Below are 17,811 nucleotides of genomic sequence, written 5' to 3'. Positions count from 1 at the left end.
CTCAAAAAATTGGCATATTGTTACGAAAGACAAATGGATTCTGGACATTATAGACAGAGGCTACAGGTTCCACTTTCACACCCTTCCAAAAATGAGAGGCATGCCAAACCTGCCACAAAATCAAAGGGCAGAGGCACAAAAACAAATTTCAGCTCCCATGGACATGAAAGCAATTCAAGAGGTACCTGCAAAAGAACAAGGTCAAGGGTTTTATTCCAGACTATTCCTGGTACCAAGGAAAGACAAAGATTGGAGACCTATCTTAGACCTATCCATCCTAAACACATATCTACAGATGCCAAAATTCAAGATGCTTACATATTATTTATTTAAATTTGTTGACCGGGAGTGTCTGACTGGACGTGGGTCCATTTTCAGCGGAGGCCCTGGGAGAAAAGCTCCACAGTAAAATAAACAGACAGTAGTTACATTGGATTACATAGCGATTAACAATTTAACATAGAAATTACTTACAACATATTTACAGATAAAGAACATAGTACATCAGTAGACAACTAGAATCTTTATCTGTGAAGTACATAACAGGCATTAACAAATGTAACAATGAGAAGTTCCTGCTGTATAATAAGTACTAGGCTTATGAGCATCTGAGCTTGCTATCATCAAGGTAGTTAGTGGAGGTGAATTACATTACAGCAGCTTCTTCCCATGCTGGGCAAGGAGTCTTGGCTGGTAACATTGGACCTCAAGGAGGCATACCTGCATGTCCCTATCAGACAAGATTGCAGAAGATACCTCAGATTTCTTGCAGGTTCAACCCATTACCAATTCTCTGCATTGCCCTTTGGCTGATCTACTGCACCCAGAGTGTTTACGAAATGCCTGGCATCAGTAATCGCCTTCTGCAGACTACAAGGGATACAAATCTACCCATATCTGGACGACTGCCTGATCCAAGCGGACAGCAAGGACATATTACTGCAGCACCTGGCATTTGTAATAAAACTGTTGAACTTCCTGGGATACACAGTCAACAAAAAAAAATCAAAACTAATACCCTCTCAACAAATAATTTTCCCGGGTGCCAACTTGGATACAACCACCCAGATGGCCTACCTCACGCCAGACAAGCAAGGGCAACTGTCTCAATACTTCAGAAAAATGGCAACTTACACCAGGCTAACTGCAAAGAAAGTCCTGCAGGCTCTGGGATTCATGGCATCTTGCATCCTACTTATCCCATGTGCAAAGCTGCATATGAGGAAACTTCAATGGTACCTAAAAAACTTATGGTCGCAACACAGCCACAGCTTGGAAGCAATTATACCACTCATTCCTTGTCTTCAAAAGGAATTTATATGGTGGGCTCAAGCTTGCCAAAGAAACACAGGTCTTCCTTTCTGTGTACCTCAAGCAACTCAAATCATCACAAAAGACGCCTCAGACTACGCCTGGGGAGCACACATGACAGATCAGTGCATTCAGGGAAAATGGGCACGAAAAGAGAAGCTCCTTCACATCAACCAAAAGGAAATGCTAGCTATGCAAAAGGCTATTATGACCTTCAAAGACCTACTACTTCCAGGCCAGCTATTGATAAGGACAGACAACACCACAGTGATGCGGTACATAAACAAACAGGGAGGAACTCATTCATACCCCCTGTGCAGGCAAGCCATGACCCTATGGAACACAGCACTGGAATTGAAAATTCAACTACAGGCACAATTCCTGCCAGGGAAGGAAAACACACTGGCAGACAACCTAAGCAGAAATATGACAGATCCACACGAATGGAAGTTGCATCCTCAAATTTTCACAAAGATAACTCAGGCGTGGGGACAGTCAGACATAGATCTCTTTGCTACCCACAGAAATTGCCAGTTGAAAAAATTTTGTTCAAGGACCTATCATCCGCAGGCCTGGAAAGTGGACGCACTTTCCTTCAATTGGGCAACATTGACAGTCTATGCCTTCCCGCCGCTTCCTCTGCTGCCCAAAGTTCTATTAAAAGCCAGAGCAGAGAGGCCGAAAGTGATTCTCATTGCTCCAGACTGGCCAAGGCAACACTGGTATCTGCTCCTGAAGAGCCTGACACATTCCCCACCATGGACCCTACCTCTAGTCCCTCTTCTTTTGTCCCAGCACAACTACAAAACTCTTCACAGCCATCTCAAAACTCTAAATCTAGCTGCATGGAGAATTCCTTGATTTCCCAACAGTTGCTCCTCTCCAAGGAGATGCAGGATGTCATCTTGGAGGCCAGAAGACCTTCTACTAGAAAGGCCTACTCCGCCAAATGGAAACGATTTTGTGCCTGGAATCAAAAGAAGGGACAGAATCCTTGGGTAATAAATATACCTCAAATTTTACAGTACCTAGCTGAGATGTTAAACAATGGACTTTCCTTCTCCTCCATCAAGATCCATGCTTCAGCCATTTCTGCACAATACAGCACAGATCCTCCTTTATTCTCTCATCCTCTCTTAAGGCAGTTCCTCAGAGGGGCAAAGAATGTAAAACCCCCATGGAAACTACCAGTCCCTGCTTGGGACCTCATCTTCGTATTGGAAAAGCGGACCCTTCCTCCCTTCGAGCCAGCTTCTTCATCAGAGTTACAGTACTTGTCATGGAAAACAGCCTTTCTTCTGGCTATCACCTCAGCTCGCAGGGTTTCAGAGCTACAGGCCCTCATGGCTGTGCAACCATTCATCATTTTCCATCAGGACAGAGTTTCTTTACGAACCAACCCTACCTTTATGCCAAAGGTAGTATCCAGTGTAGCTTTGAATCAGACTATCCACTTACCTACCTTTTATCCTAATCCACAAAACAAAGGGGAAAGACTACTACATTCCTTGGACATTCACAGACAACTTCGTTATTGTTTGGACAGGACAAAGCCATTCAGGAAATTTGAGCAACTCTTTGTGTCCTATGCTGCAGGTGCTCAAGGAAAGGCTATTTCCAAACAGACAATTTCAAAATGGATAGCGCACTGCATACGCTTTTGTTACTCATTTCATGGAAAAACTGTGCCTGCATGCATCAGATCCCACTCCACCAGAGCCACAGCTACCTCTGCAGCCTTCCTCAGGGGGGTCCTTACCAAGGATATTTTGGAAGCAGCCACCTGGAGTACAGTGCACACTTTCTCCAAGCACTATCACCTCCCACTATACTCTAAATCTAGAGCGGGCTTTGCCACAGCAGTCCTGCAGGGCAGCCTAGCCCCTCCTAGTTCCACTTAGTGCCTACCACCCTTACTTAGCTTTGGGATTCTACCCATCTGTTATGACTGCAGCTGTATGCACGATGAACATAGTACAGTTTTGTACCTACCATAAATGTAGATGTTCGAGTGCTCATACAGCTGCAGTCCAGGTTTCCCTCCCTCCATCCCCTCTTAGGACAGACCTTATGACAAACCCTTTTCATATAACCTTTTGGGGTACTCTTTTATGGTGTATTTGCTTGCAACTACTGTTTTTGATTTGTCAACATTGCATTTTTGCATAACATTATGTTTGCCTTCCTTCTGGGGGCACCTGACATCTGGGGCAAGAAAAACTGAAGAAAATGGCGTCGGCTGCCTCTTTTCTACCCCTGCTGCACTGACGTCAGGGAGGAAGCGACGACAACTGACGCTGGACCTAGACTTTGGAATTTGGCCGACCGAGGAACCGCCTGACGGCAGGATAACCCATCTGTTATGACTGCAGCTGTATGAGCACTCGAACATCTACATTTACGGTAGGTACAAAACTGTACTTTCTGTTAGATTGCCATCATAGGTGGAGTTACTGTACCTCCTTAACGTCTTGCGCCCTACACCATTATTTGTATTGTTTATTTCCTTCTTTTAAAAAAATAAATGACAGAGGGTTAAATGGGGTGGCAACCTTCCTTATAGGTGGTGCAGTTGTTTATTAATTTCTTTCTTTCTTGATATTTGTTTACCTGGAAAGTCTGACTGGATCTATAGTACCCATTTTCAAGGGAGGCCTGGTGAGAAAAGCTCCAAGCACATCACATTACAGAAACAAAGCATACAGTAGTATTAATGTTTACATTTTATATAAGTAGGTAAGAATACATACATTTTGAAAATAAAGTAAAATGTGAACAAAACACAGTGCAAAATAGACATTTGAACATTGGCTCAATAAGAAGTCAAATGGGTAGTGGTAAGGTAGGAGGTTATATTAAAGGCAATAGTCAAGTGAAACAATGGAGGAAGAAAGTCTTAATAGGAGACAGGTGAGAGGCAATCATGAAATATAGAAGTAAAAGATAGTGGAGGTGGTTAAGAATAGAGAATGGAAGAGAGGTGCAAGGTGAGTAGACAAAAGAGCAATGAGAGAAAGACTAATAGAAAGGTAGGAAGTAGATAAGAGAGGACAGGTAGGAAGTATGGATGGTGTCTTGGGAAGGAGGTTAATTGCTATTGCTTTCAGCCAGGATTAGGGCAAGAACAAATCTATGAGTTAGATAAAAATTCTTTTCATGCATGTTATAGGTCAGAAGGTTAGAGTTTTTCCTGATGGTTATAGGGTGGAGTATTCAATACTTTGACCACAGAGTAGCAGTAAAGGCTTTGTTCAGCTGATTTATTACGTTTTTGCACAGAGGAGGAATTTGTCCTCTTATCTTATAGGCCTTTTAGGTAGGGAGCTGTGGAGTATAGAATTGAGGACAGGGAAGCAGAAGGTTTATAAATGTTTTTGGGGGAAGTTATAAGTTGTTAATTAGCTAAGGTTGTGTAGAGAGACTGTGGGATAGTACAGTGATGGGTATAATAAGTTGTAATAGTTGCAAATATAGCAACTTTTTTGTAGCATGATTCAAGTTTTGATTTTAGTGAGATATGAAGGTCGGTAAGAACAAGGGCTCAATATAGGAGTGAAGGTTAATCGGTAGGTGATGGTGAGGATGGTTTTGGTAGATGCATTTAGAAAATGTTTATACCTATAGAGATTTCCTGATTTTTGAAGAGTTTTTTTAATATTGTATTGGATATGATTTAAGGATGAAGAGAGGAATGAGTATAGTATTAGTTCCACCTAGAGGAATCAAAACAACAAGAGAATTAGGTGGTTCTGAAGGAGGAATAGGTAGGTCCTATTGAACTGTAAATAAAAACTGTTTACGTATCATGGTGATAGATCCTTTCATTCATGTCTATCTGATCCGACTTTGGTCCTTGAGTCACTTGTTGGATCCGATTCTGCAGCATTAAAGCTCTAACCCTGAGTACCTTTAAGAATTTTCCTTCCATAGTGCTCCACTTCCTCCTAGTTACCACAGAGTTTGTTTCCTGCGGTAGCTAATCGATGCAGTCTCACCTGACAGCTAAGTACTCCAACTGTTGATATTACTCTTTGGATTTAGAACTCCAAATTTTGATTTATCATCATTAAGCAATATGGAATTTTGTTTAGCTCAAACTTTTTCTACATTTTTTTGATAATTTCTTTAGTTAACTCCTTTTTCACAGAATTTTTCCTTTCATGTGTGTTTGATCTTGTTTCATCTTTATCTCTTGCTGTAAAGTTTAGTCTAGCATAGTTTAGTGTAATGATAATAGTTAGAATTGCTATTATAGATGTAACAGTATAACAATTATGGTAGTATGGCATAGCTGCAGTTTAGTGTGAGACTCTGTTTAACCTGTTAGTGTTTAATGGTTCTTTGTTGTTAATAGATACATGTAAATAAATAACTCTTCCTTCACTTTACTCTGGAGAAGCAAACAAGCTTCAAGAAATGTTCAGTGCGTGTTTGGACTCACACTGCCACCAAAGGAACTGAAGGCCTGTATATGCTATGTTCAGATGTTCCCGGCATTTCTTTCGATTGTGAAATATGTGCAGAGTTTGGGCCAAGGGCATTGGCCAATAGAAAGAGTAAACTTATATTAAAAGGCCTCCTGCCACGTGATGCAGAGGTGGTAGAATCAAAGAAGGCTTTTGAGAAGCCTTCAGAGCATAAAGATTCATATGCCAAGAAAAAACGTACTGAACTTGCAACTGTGAATTCAGATATGAAAGTTCCAAGGATGGACGTGCTTATGGCCCTCACCCTGGCATTCTAGTATTGGATCCAGAGCCCTTGCATCTTATTTTGATTCATGACTCCCCCAGGAAGCAGACATTGATGTAAGAATCCGATCAGTACCCCCACCCCCATCTGGACCATCTTTGATGCTATCTATCAGGTTCTTCAGTTCTTATAGGCAAACTTGGACTGTCTAATGTAGAAATTCTTAAGAACAGTGATTGAGATTGGAGTCATTATTTGGTTCTGAGGTCTTCTACATTCACCCAGATGCCTTAGATTTTAGTTCTTTGCCAGTCTGGCTGTCATCTCCGGCTTTGGAACTGATTGTCCATCTGGGACCTGTGGAGCTGATGCAGACCTTTCCTATAACTTTGGCATATGGGATCTCAGATCTGACTCATTCAACTCCTACATTGTTGCAGTCAATGCAGTATTGATGCCGTGGACTGAAACCTGTAGCTTTGGCTCCATCGTCGGGGCCATTAGGTTTGGCTCTGTTGATGCTTGGTTCATCAGCTTTTGAGACTAGGATTCCAATCCACTTATCGAGGACTTTCATCGGCCTGACTTCAGGGGCCCCTCCATCGGCTGTGACCATCTTGCTGAAGGGTTGGTGAGATCCAACAGCTGGAGTGATATCCCCGAATCCAGTGGAAGTTGGAATTGGCTTTAGAGGAGTAGAGGAAGGTAACTGCCTTTCCTAAGTGAATGTATGCACAGGTCTCCGTGAATGTTTTATCCTATGATTCCTGCTTCTTCTTGTCCCTTTCTCATTAGACAACCCATGGTCAGAGTCATCCTGTAAGCTGTAAGTACTCTGCACAAAAGCAGATTCAGTCCTGTGAGGAGTCCAGTGAAACCTCCACTGATATCCCCAAGAAGAGGATGTGCAAGAGGCAGCACTTGTACTCCTTGTCAAGAGTTCCCCACCTCAGATACTGAATTGGAGGACTAGAAGCGTTCCCCACAGTCCTCTGCAGAGGATAACTCTTTCAGTGAAATTTTGGAGATGATGTATCAGTGTAGAGCTTGGCCAGTCAACAGTCCTCCAAGGATGAGATGGTGTTTGAAACTTATGGTTCAACTCAATCTCCGTCCTCTGTGGTGCCAACAAGGAGCCCAGGGTGATGGATAGACTTTGGGAGCGGTCATACACTTCTGGCACTTTCCTTTGTGAGCACTGAACTGCACCACTCACATGAATAGATTTCAGATAGATTTTTCGCACCAGACCCTGTATGCTGGGAAAGCTCCAATTATGATGGACTCAGAGAAACAGATGGAAACTATTTTTATCTACCATGTCTATCGTTAGAAATCTTTTTATGCACATGGTGCATAACATGGCAGATGTAGGGCCAGGGCAGCTGTGAATGACATGAGGATGCTATGTATGGTTGCATCAGTGATTTTTCTCGACCACTTCAAGGCATCATTCACCAGTTCTGTGTTCAGTGGGTCTTCCCTGTTTGGCCTGTTGGTGAAAGAGGAAAATGCAGAAGTGTGAGCAAGAAGGTAAGACACTTTCTGTTTGAGCGAAATTTAAGGTTCTGCAGAGATCATACAGTAGAAATCTAAAATGACATTCTATATGGTTTAAGAAGTCTAAACATTAACAGTTTGACACACTTTCTGAAAAAGGTGTCTGCTGCAGAGGTGGCCCCTTCAGTGGACACAGGTCCATAAGCTGAGGTGGTCTGCAGAATCATGGATATTGAGGACCCTTCTAAGGCAAAAGACCACAAGATCAACCAAACTGCTCCATAGTGGAGGAAGTAGGGGATGGAGTCTCTCCCTCTACCTAACAGCACAGTAGGCCATCACACAACACAAATTGTTAAGAGGAATAATATCCAGAGGCTATTCCAAACCATTTTTCGTAACCCTTCTCCAGCCTAATAGATCATTGTCAGATGCCCTCTCCAATCAGGCAAAAGCTGCAGAAGAAATGATGGCGGGTCTTCTTACCAAAAGAGTCATCCAAGAGGTCCTACCAGATAAGAGAGGATCAGGATTCTATTCCAAGTGTTTTTGGTTCCAAAGGAAACTTAGAACCTTATTCCCATTTTGGACGTCACCCTACTAAACAATGTCCAGAAGACCAAATTCGTAATGGTCATGGTGTAGTTGATACTACCCTGTTGTGGGGTAAATTAAATGAGTATGTCTGCTCCTTGTATCTCCAAGATGGTTAACTTCACATCAAGATAAATGAAGAGTCCATTTTGGCCTCACTGTGGCACCAGGGTGTTTAGCAAATGTATTGCTGTTATAGCAGTTCAGCTGTGAATTCTGGGATTGAGGGTTTTCCTGTATCCAGACTACTGTCTCATGGGTGCTCCCTTGATGGAGTCTCTCTTGGAGACCAGGGATTACCTTCTAAAACGTTGCCATTCCCTGGGAATCTCAATAAGCCTTAAATTGAACCATCAACCATTTTCAGAAACTTGTGTTTATAGGATGTCATCAGGCCACTACTTTGTTCATGGTCTCATTACCAACAGACATGATACAGACCTTGAAGTCATCAGTTCAATGTGTTCTTCACAGCCCCTCTTCTTCTGCAGATTTATTTCTCAAGAGTATTAAGCCTGATGGGTATCATTGATCCTTTGGTGCTTCTTTCCTGAAGGGACTCCTATCATGAGACCACTCAGGGTTCTTTGTAGCTTGGGATTCTGACCGACATGTCAGATCAGTCTGAATGAATAAGATTTATTTATTTATTTTATTAATACCATAATGATAGATCCTTTCATTAATGTCACTCCATTACTGCAGCCTTCCCTTCATTTCCCCTTCCTTATTTTGTCTGACCCGAAGAACATAGTCATAGATAGCCTTGGTTATCTTTCAGGCAAGGCGGTTCATACCTAGGTCTTGAGACAACAAACTAGATCTGAGGTTGTGAGAGGAAGTGGTGCATTATGGGAGGGGAAATTCTTAGTGGCTCGAAGCTGGAATATTAATGCTGCTGAGTTGGATCCGGCAAGCAACCTGAGGACCAACATGTTGCATCAGACAAACATGAATGACAGGATTTGTAATTATGGTAAGTACATAACTTTCATTTACAGATGAAGCATGTACCAGTGGAAGTGGTTAGCTTTGGAGTAAGCATGGTGATCGTATGATGATGAAGTAGAAAAGGGGTCTTGAAGTTTAAGATTATAAAGGCACGCTTTACTACTGGTTGTATTAAGTGTATGTCATTTTACATGTTATACAGGTCTGCTATCATTTCTACTAGAATGCAGTATTCCTTTATGTTCCTAATGTTATGCAATTAATAACTTTTAAAAAAGCATTATGTGATGTTCTGTTGCATTTGTATATCTGGTAAATTTGTACTTGTTCAGTTGTATGCTATGTATTTATATTTTGTGTGTGTATATTCGTTCAACTAAAAATTTTATACTATTTTTTTAGAGATTTTTTCCCCTGGACCACTACTAAAACAGACTTTTCATCTCAAATGGACATTCCTCGTAAACAACTGTAAAAAAGTACTATGCACTGTGCATTATTTTCCTGTCATACAATATCAACGGCTAATGGTTGTTGAAAACGGTGCTGTTAAACAATTGTACAAGTTCATCTTACTAATGATTATACAGTGAAATGTTTGTTGTTCAAAAATGTACATCCTGGTTAGACAAGCCAATCAGTGGTATATTGTAAACCCAGCATTATTTACAGAAAAGAGTTGGGTAAACATGCATTAGGATGAGTAGGATGTTTTTTGTGTGGCTACTGAACTCAGATCACAATTGCTCATTGTGTTTGTTTGTATGCCGCTATGAGTAATAGCTACAAAACAAAAATCCAGGCAGCAAAGTACTCTGCAGGCATACCATTTTCTTACACCAAATAAAACTGCATATTGCCAAAAAAGCATCACAAACTGAAAAAAATTAAGGAGGAAAAATGCTGAACGCTCGGTATCTTTTAAAGTTAAGCATGTTCATTCTTAAGAAGTTTTGTGAATAAAACAAACTGAAGTGCTTAAATTTGACAGTTTCTTGAGTGTTCAACATTTTCCCTTAGACACTGAGCCATTACTTTTTTAATTAACAGAAAGAAACAAGAAACGTACTATACAAGCTAAGACGCATATTAGCTGAATACATTCACAGTACATGCTTTGCAGTCTCCTATAAGGAAGAAGCCGTGGAAGAGCATTTAAAGTCCATTTATACAATGTCATTATTTAAAAAAGATAAGCAATTTCTTTTTTAAATAATGTCATTGTATAATAGTAATAATCCACTCCTGTGTGTGGGTCTAACAGAATTTAGCCATGGTTAGATATATTTAATCAGTAGTGCTTTGCCATTGTGACCAAACTGTCCATCTGTAAATAGTGTGATTCCCACACCCAGTCATGGATTGCTTTTAAAATATGTGGCACAAACTTTTGATGTAATATAGTCATATAAGTTCTGTACATGTTTTTAGAATTAATTTTGTTTCTGTACATTTTCTAGGTAATATTGAGCCAGAGCCAAGACAAAGCACTACGCAGGATAGGAGAACTCCGTGAGGTGAGTAAGTTTAAGTGAGACTAAGTCAACTTCATTTGGGTTGAAGTTACACTGTTAGGATAAATTGGTAATGGAAGGATGTTCTTCATCTCACATTGCTGCAGTCCTTACATATGGGTAGTCCGCTGTCCTCGGTCGGCCCGAATACCAAAGTATTAGGCTGACGTCGGTCACGGTGCTTAAAACTGACATCAGGACGTCAGGGTACAAAAGCGCATGACCGACGTCATTTCCTCAGTCTTTTTTGCCGCATGGTCCGATGCAGAAGCAGCATTGCAAGTGCCGTTCGGCGTTCTGAAATTTTTCGAATTCGGAGTTTCAGACCGAATCCAAGTTGGCTAAGTACCCCGTTGGGGATTATTTTGTTTTTTTCTTGCCTCAGTGTTTTACCGGATGTCAGAAAAAGTGAATAACTATATTTCTTGTGGGAAACAGATACCGCATAGGGATTATCATTCTTTGTGTATTCCTTGTTTGGGGCCTGAGCACGACGTTGTTGGGTGTCGCTTTTGTGCTAGGTTCAATAAGCACTATTGCGAAGGTTAGATTGTGCTAGGCTGGTCTTTGGGAAGCGGTGCAATTATAATATGCCGTCGGATTCTCCGGCCGCTTCTCGAAGAAGCGCAAAGACAAAGCAGTTAAACCCAGGCAAAATGAGTCGTCCGTTCCGGACGCCGGTTCTTTAGAGGTTTCAGTGGAACCGGTGGTTCCGACGGAGACTTCTCTGGAGTCTCAGGGGGAGACTTTGATTTTGCAGGAGGTAGTCTCTCAGGAGGCAGGTCAGGCTGAAGGGGCTTCTCAAGTTACTGTACTCCCCTCCCTTCCTAGGGTGGTTAGGCCTTCTCCTTCGGTTTCCAAGGCTTCTCCCAGAGGCAGGCCAGTTTTAGCTCCTGTTGGGGTCACTCCTAGTTCAGCAGGGTCTGTGCCTAAGAAGCACATGCTTAAAATGGCAGAAGATTTGATTACTCTGATTAGAGGTTCTATGCTCCCTCCTGATAAGAGGCCTAGGGTGGAGCCAAAGTTGGGAAGTTTTGAACAAGCTTCGGATGTTTCAGAGTCTTCGGCTGAAGACTTGCAGGAGTACTCTCCTTATTCTGATTCTGATGCAGATGATTCCACTCCTTCTGCTTCTCCTCCAGAGGATTTTTCTTTTTCAGAGACACTTCATTCTATGAGGGAACATTTTAAGTGGGAAGGTCAGGACTTCTCTGATTCTAGGAAACGGCTTAGGGAGTTTTTGCTGTTACCCCAGCATAGGCCTTTGGCTATACCCCCTGTTCTGGATGTTGTGGAAGATGTGTTTGCAGAGGCTTCCCTTAATCCTGATTCTCTGCCGCCTGCTCCTGTTAAGCCGGATAGGTATTACAGGGTGCCTGAGGCTCACAAATATCTTTATAAGAGTCCTAGGGCGGACCCAGAAACTATTAGTCAGGCACCTAAGGGTGTCAAGGCCTCTATTGTAAAAAATCCGGTTCCTCTAGATAAAGAAGCCAGAGCTTTGGATAGATGGGGAAAGAAGGTCTATACATCTTCTACTTTAGCTATGAGGGCTTTGAATTGCCAGTTTCATATGTTGAAATATCAAAACTTTCTTCTTTCTCAATTGAAATCTAAGGTGGATGCTCTGGCAGAAGGCATTGAGTGTAAAGAATTGCAAGATTTGGTGCATGTCTCTGAACAGGTGGGTAAGCATTCATTACAGTGTGGTTTTGATGCTGTGCAGGCCTCGTCTAGGGTGGCTGCCACTGGCTCAGTTCTTCGCAGGCACGCCTGGTTGAAGGATCAGAATTTATCTGACCATGTTAAGACAAGGATTTTGGATGCTCCTTTGCAGTCTGATGTGTTGTTTGGTTCACCTGTGGAGTCAGTCTTGAAGAAAATGGAAGACAAGGCTAAGTCTATGCAGACTGTTAAAGATTTTTTGCAAGTTCAGCCTCCGAAGTTTAGTAGGAATTGGCCTGCTAAGGGGTGGACGTATCCTTCTTATGATTCTCAGTCTAGGGGTAGATCTAGACGTGGTAGGGGCAGAGCTCAGAGTTCTTTCAGGCCTAGAACTGGGAGTTCCCCTGCACAATCTGCGGGTGAGGGCAGGGGCCAGTCCTTTCGTAAACAGGCCCAATGACCTATTTTTTCAGCTGCCAGATCCTTTTTGCCTGGCAGCACCTTTGGGAGGAAGGTTAGCACTCTTCAAGGAAAATTGGATGTTGGTTACCCAAGACAAATGGGTATTGGATATCATACACCAGGGTTACAAGTTTTATTTCCATACCTTGCCTCCTTTCAAAGGCATGCCGGACGTTCCTCCTCAGCAAAGACTAGAGGCTCGCAAACAAATTTCTCTACTACTTCAAATAGGGGCCATACAACCGGTTCCTCTGCCAGAAGTGGGCCTAGGATTTTATTCTCGCCTGTTTCTAGTACCAAAGAAAGGAAACACGTGGAGACCAATTTTGGATTTATCCATCCTTAACACATATCTGGACATTCCCAAGTTCAAAATGTTAACGTTACAACAGCTTTTACCTCTGCTGGGCAAAGATCACTGGATGGTGACCCTGGATCTCAAGGAGGCTTACCTTCATGTTCCTATCAGGCCCAGTTGCAGGAAGTATCTGCGTTTTCGGGTTGGGACTTCACATTATCAGTTCTCTGCATTGCCCTTTGGCTTATGTACTGCCCCCAGAGTGTTCACGAAGGTTCTGGCTCCAGTGGTAGCTTTTTTCAGGCTAAGAGGAATACAGATCTATCCTTATTTGGACGATTGCCTGATACTGGCCCAAGGAAAGGACGAACTTCTTCATCATTTACAGTATGTGATGGCAGTGTTAAGATGCCTGGGGTATTCTGTGAACAAAATAAAGTCCAGTCTAGTACCCTCTCAGGACATGTGCTTTCTGGGTGTGAAACTGAATACAGCATCCCAGATGGCCTTTTTGACCCCGGACAAACAAAAGAATCTTTCTCTTTACTTCCATCAGTTGTCTCATCAGTCCAGGCTGACTGCAAGGACAGTCCTTCAAGCCTTGGGGTTCATGGCATCTTGTATTCTGGTACTTCCCAATGCCAAACTGCATATGAGGAAGCTACAATGGTATCTCAAGAATGTATGGACACAGCACTGCCAAGATTTGGACACTGTCATTCAAATAATACCTTGCATTCAAAAGGAATTTTTGTGGTGGGCTCAGGAATGTCACCTAAACAAGGGACTCTCTGTGACCCGGCCAGAGGCGAGTCAGATTTTAACGACAGATGCCTCAGACAAAGCTTGGGGAGCTCATCTAAATGGAAAATGGATACAAGACACGTGGCCTGCCAGACTTCAACATCTACATATCAACTTGAAGGAGATGTTAGCAGTCCAATTTGCATTGATAGCTTTCAAGGATTTACTTCTTCCAGGGCAGGTGTTGATTCAAACGGACAACACAACTGTCATGTGGTACATCAACAAGCAAGGGGGAACGCATTCTTATCCTCTATGCAGACAAGCAATGATTTTGTGGGAGACTGCTCTCAGTTTACAGCTAAATCTTCAGGCAAGGTTTCTGCCAGGAGCACAGAACTCCTTAGCAGATGTGTTGAGCAGACAAATTATGGATCCCCACGAGTGGAAATTGGATCCTCATGTATTTCAGAGATTGACAGTGTTATGGGGAACTCCAGACATAGATCTGTTTGCTTCTCCACTAAATTACCAGCTGCCAAAGTTTTGCACAAAAGGTTTCATCCCTCGGCTTGGAAAGTGGATGCTCTCTCATTCAATTGGAGCAATCTTCACGTGTATGCCTTTCCACCTCTGCCTCTCCTCCCAAAGGTACTGCTGAAGGTCAGACAGGACAAGCCAAACATGATTTTAATAGCTCCAGATTGGCCTCGACAGCACTGGTACCCATTACTGAGAAGTCTGGTACAGGAGCCTCCATGGCCTTTGCCTTCGATTCCTCACCTGCTGTCTCAGGAGAACAGTCATTTACTCAATGTCAAACTTCATTCTCTACATCTGACAGCCTGGCATATTCTGTTTTAAACCCTGGAGGGTCTCAGCTTCCACAGCAAGTTTTGAATGTTATTTTGGAGGCCAGAAGGCCTAGTACAAGGAAAGTTTACGCAGATAAATGGAGGAGATTTTTATTTTGGAATACTGCAAAGGATTTTGATGTTTCTAAACCTAATTTAAGTGTTGCGCTTCAATACCTTACTGAGTTATTGGACAAAGGTTTGTCCTTCTCCTCTATAAAGGTTCATGCTGCAGCAATTTCTGCTCACTATGACTGTGACCCACCATTATTTTCTCAGCCTTTGTTTAAGCAATTCCTTAGAGGGCAAAAATATAAGACCCCCACGTAGAGCTCCTACTCCTGCTTGGGATCTCAATTTTGTGTTGGAGAAACTCACTCTACAACCTTTTGAGCCTGCAGCATCGGCAGAGTTGAAATATTTATCTTGGAAGACTGCTTTTTTGTTGGCCATTACCTCTGCGAGAAGGGTTTCTGAATTACAGGCCCTTATGGCAGTTGAGCCTTTCTTAATTTTCCACAAGGACAGGGTGTCTTTGCGTACTAACCCTTCTTTTATGCCTAAAGTGGTTTCTAGTGTGGCTTTAAACCAAACTATTCATTTGCCTACTTTTTATGCAAACCCCCAAAATAAAGGGGAAAGGATTTTGCACACTTTGGATATACACAGACAGTTGCGATATTATTTGAGCAGAACTAAAGGGTTCAGGCAGTCTCAGCGGTTGTTTATTTCTTTTGCTTTGGGTTCTCAGGGCAAACCTGTTTCAAAACAAACAGTTCAAATTTCAAAAAGTGGATTGGGTTTTGTATTGCTTTCTGTTATTCCCATCATGGTAAGGAGATTCCAGATGGGATTAGGCCTCATTCCACTAGGGCTACTGCCACTTCTACAGCCTTTTTAAGGGGGGTGGCTACTAAAGATATTTTGGAAGCAGCTACTTGGAGTTCAGTGCATACTTTCTCTAAGCATTACCACCTTCCACTTTACTCTAGATCTAGGGCTGGATTTGCAACTGCAATTTTGCAAGGCATGTTGGCAGCTCCTAATTCCTTATAGTTTTGCCATCCTCCCTTACCTCTGCTTTGGGATTCTACCCATATGTAAGGACTGCAGCAATGTGAGATGAAGAACATAGTACAGTTTTGTACCTACCATAAATGTAGATGTTCGAAGATCCACATTGCTGCAGTCCAATTTTCCCTCCCTCCTTCCCCTCTGTTGTTGAAGGTGGTGGTGTGGTTTGTGTTATACATAGTGTAAATATGGTTAGTGCACGGGTGGTTGGTTAGGTTTTGCTGGTTTTTGGCTTTGGCCTTTCTTGTTGGGGCCTTCTGACATCTGGGGCAAGAAAAGACTGAGGAAATGACGTCGGTCATGCGCTTTTGTACCCTGACGTCCTGATGTCAGTTTTAAGCGCCGTGACCGACGTCAGCCTAATACTTTGGTATTTGGGCCGACCGAGGACAGCGGACTACCCATATGTAAGGACTGCAGCAATGTGGATCTTCGAACATCTACATTTATGGTAGGTACAAAACTGTACTTTGTGGGCACATTACAATATTATTAATAGTTTCCACTCCGTAACAATGACCTTGGATGATTTAATAATTTCATTTTCAGAATCACCTGCTTATTCAGCAGTGCTGTTTAATTTGTAATATTAATATTGTAAAGATCTTTTGCTCATCAGCATCTCCTTACAAAGTAACACTGTGTACTGTACACTTTCAGAACTGTAATGTGTAGTATTCATTGCAGAATTATGATTTATCCTTCTGTTTAACATTGGCACACATTATTGTCCTTGTCTTCACATTTTGAATATGTTTGGGTTACTAAATTACCTTTCTCTGGAGGCTATTTTTTTAACCGCATTTTCCCATGCTGCTGCCATTAGAACTCACTTAAAACTGTGGTATGTTCTGTCAGTTAGAATGCCGTAACCCATCACTCAGAGATAGAGCCATGTAGCTTTGTAAACCATTTTTTTGAGTAGGGATGTATTGTGGCATTTTAGCTTTCTTGGATTCTGAAATTTATAGGGAAAACAATTCTTATGGACAGAAGGATAAGTAGAATATTTTTCCTACTGAAATCCTTGTAGTGTTTCTTGTTTGTTTTACAGTTTGGTCAGAGTGTCACACGAGTACAGCTGTCACTTTTAAGTAGTGTGAGTATTTAATCTGAGCTAAGAATATTTAAATTTTTTTGTGGTTTTTGTTATAGAGATGTCTCAGGTAGTCACATTGTCTTACTCTCACCTCTTACTAGACAAGACAAAGTAATTATTTCTGTTGCCATGTGAAAATTGCATTTCTTTATCAGTTGTCTTATAGACATTCTGAAAAAAATGGTTTTCAGGCTTATCTATGTCGAATAACTTATAAGTTCATAGGTAACTATTAGGCTAATTGCCCATGAAAGGCAGTTTAAGCCTAGCCAGTTATCCGTTTTGGTGCTTTATACTGAACTGTCCCATTGGAGTTTAGACTCTCATAATACCCTTTACAAGATCTGTATTTTTAAATTGTTCTGGTGATAATTACTAGATCAAAATATGGAAATTTCCAAATTATTCTAGTGGTAATTATAAGATCAAAACAGATAATGTGAAGTTGTTAAATCTAGCCATTTATTCTCACTGATGTATTTGGAGCTGATCCTCTGCTCCGACACGGCGATAGCAAGCTCAAGGTTTGCCAGTAGCCCGAGACCAAGCCCCTTATCCCAGAATGCACTGCTGGAATTACCTCAGATCTAGTTTGCTGCGGCAAGAGAGATCTCAGTGTTCCATTTAGCTCGGATTCGGAACTTACTCAAGATTCTTTTTGGTACCAAGGAAAACAGGGGACTGGAGACCTATCTTGGACCTCAACAGACTCAACCAGTTCGTAAAGAAAGAGAAGTTCCGAATGGTCACGCTTCAGTCCATTCTTCCCTTCTTAGGGAAAGGCGATTGGATGTGCTCCATAGATCTCAAGGATGCATACTATCACATAAAGATGAACAGACGCTCCAGAGATCATCTGCGCTTCCGGCTGGGAGCCAATCATTACCAGTTTCGAGCCTTGCCCTTTGGTCTCAGTACAGCCCCAGAGTGTTCACCAAATGCATGGCAGTGGTCATGGCTCACCTGAGGCATCTAGGATTCCAGGTGTTTCCATACCTAGACAATTGGCTCTTCACCGCTACCACCAGGCATCAATTCACCCAGGCAACACAA

At 42.1% G+C, this 17,811-nt stretch overlaps 1 protein-coding gene across 1 annotated transcript in view; it reads left to right on the top strand.

The window, feature by feature from the left end:
- The window catches only part of LOC122805248 (golgin subfamily A member 4-like), a 1,317,313-nt gene that overhangs the window by 397,040 nt on the left and 902,462 nt on the right, over window positions 1-17,811 (top strand). Inside the window, exon 5 of the mRNA XM_044075338.1 lies at window positions 10,509-10,565. Coding sequence (XP_043931273.1) covers window positions 10,509-10,565 — 57 coding nt within the window. The remainder of the gene's footprint in view (window positions 1-10,508; window positions 10,566-17,811) is intronic.

The sequence above is a fragment of the Protopterus annectens genome, chromosome 6.part1 (genome assembly GCF_019279795.1).
Source record: "Protopterus annectens isolate FY-2018-M chromosome 6.part1, PAN1.0, whole genome shotgun sequence".
NCBI lineage: Eukaryota > Metazoa > Chordata > Ceratodontiformes > Protopteridae > Protopterus > Protopterus annectens.
The sequence above is the reverse complement of the archived record's forward strand: the minus strand, read 5'-3'. Positions and strand labels throughout refer to the sequence as shown.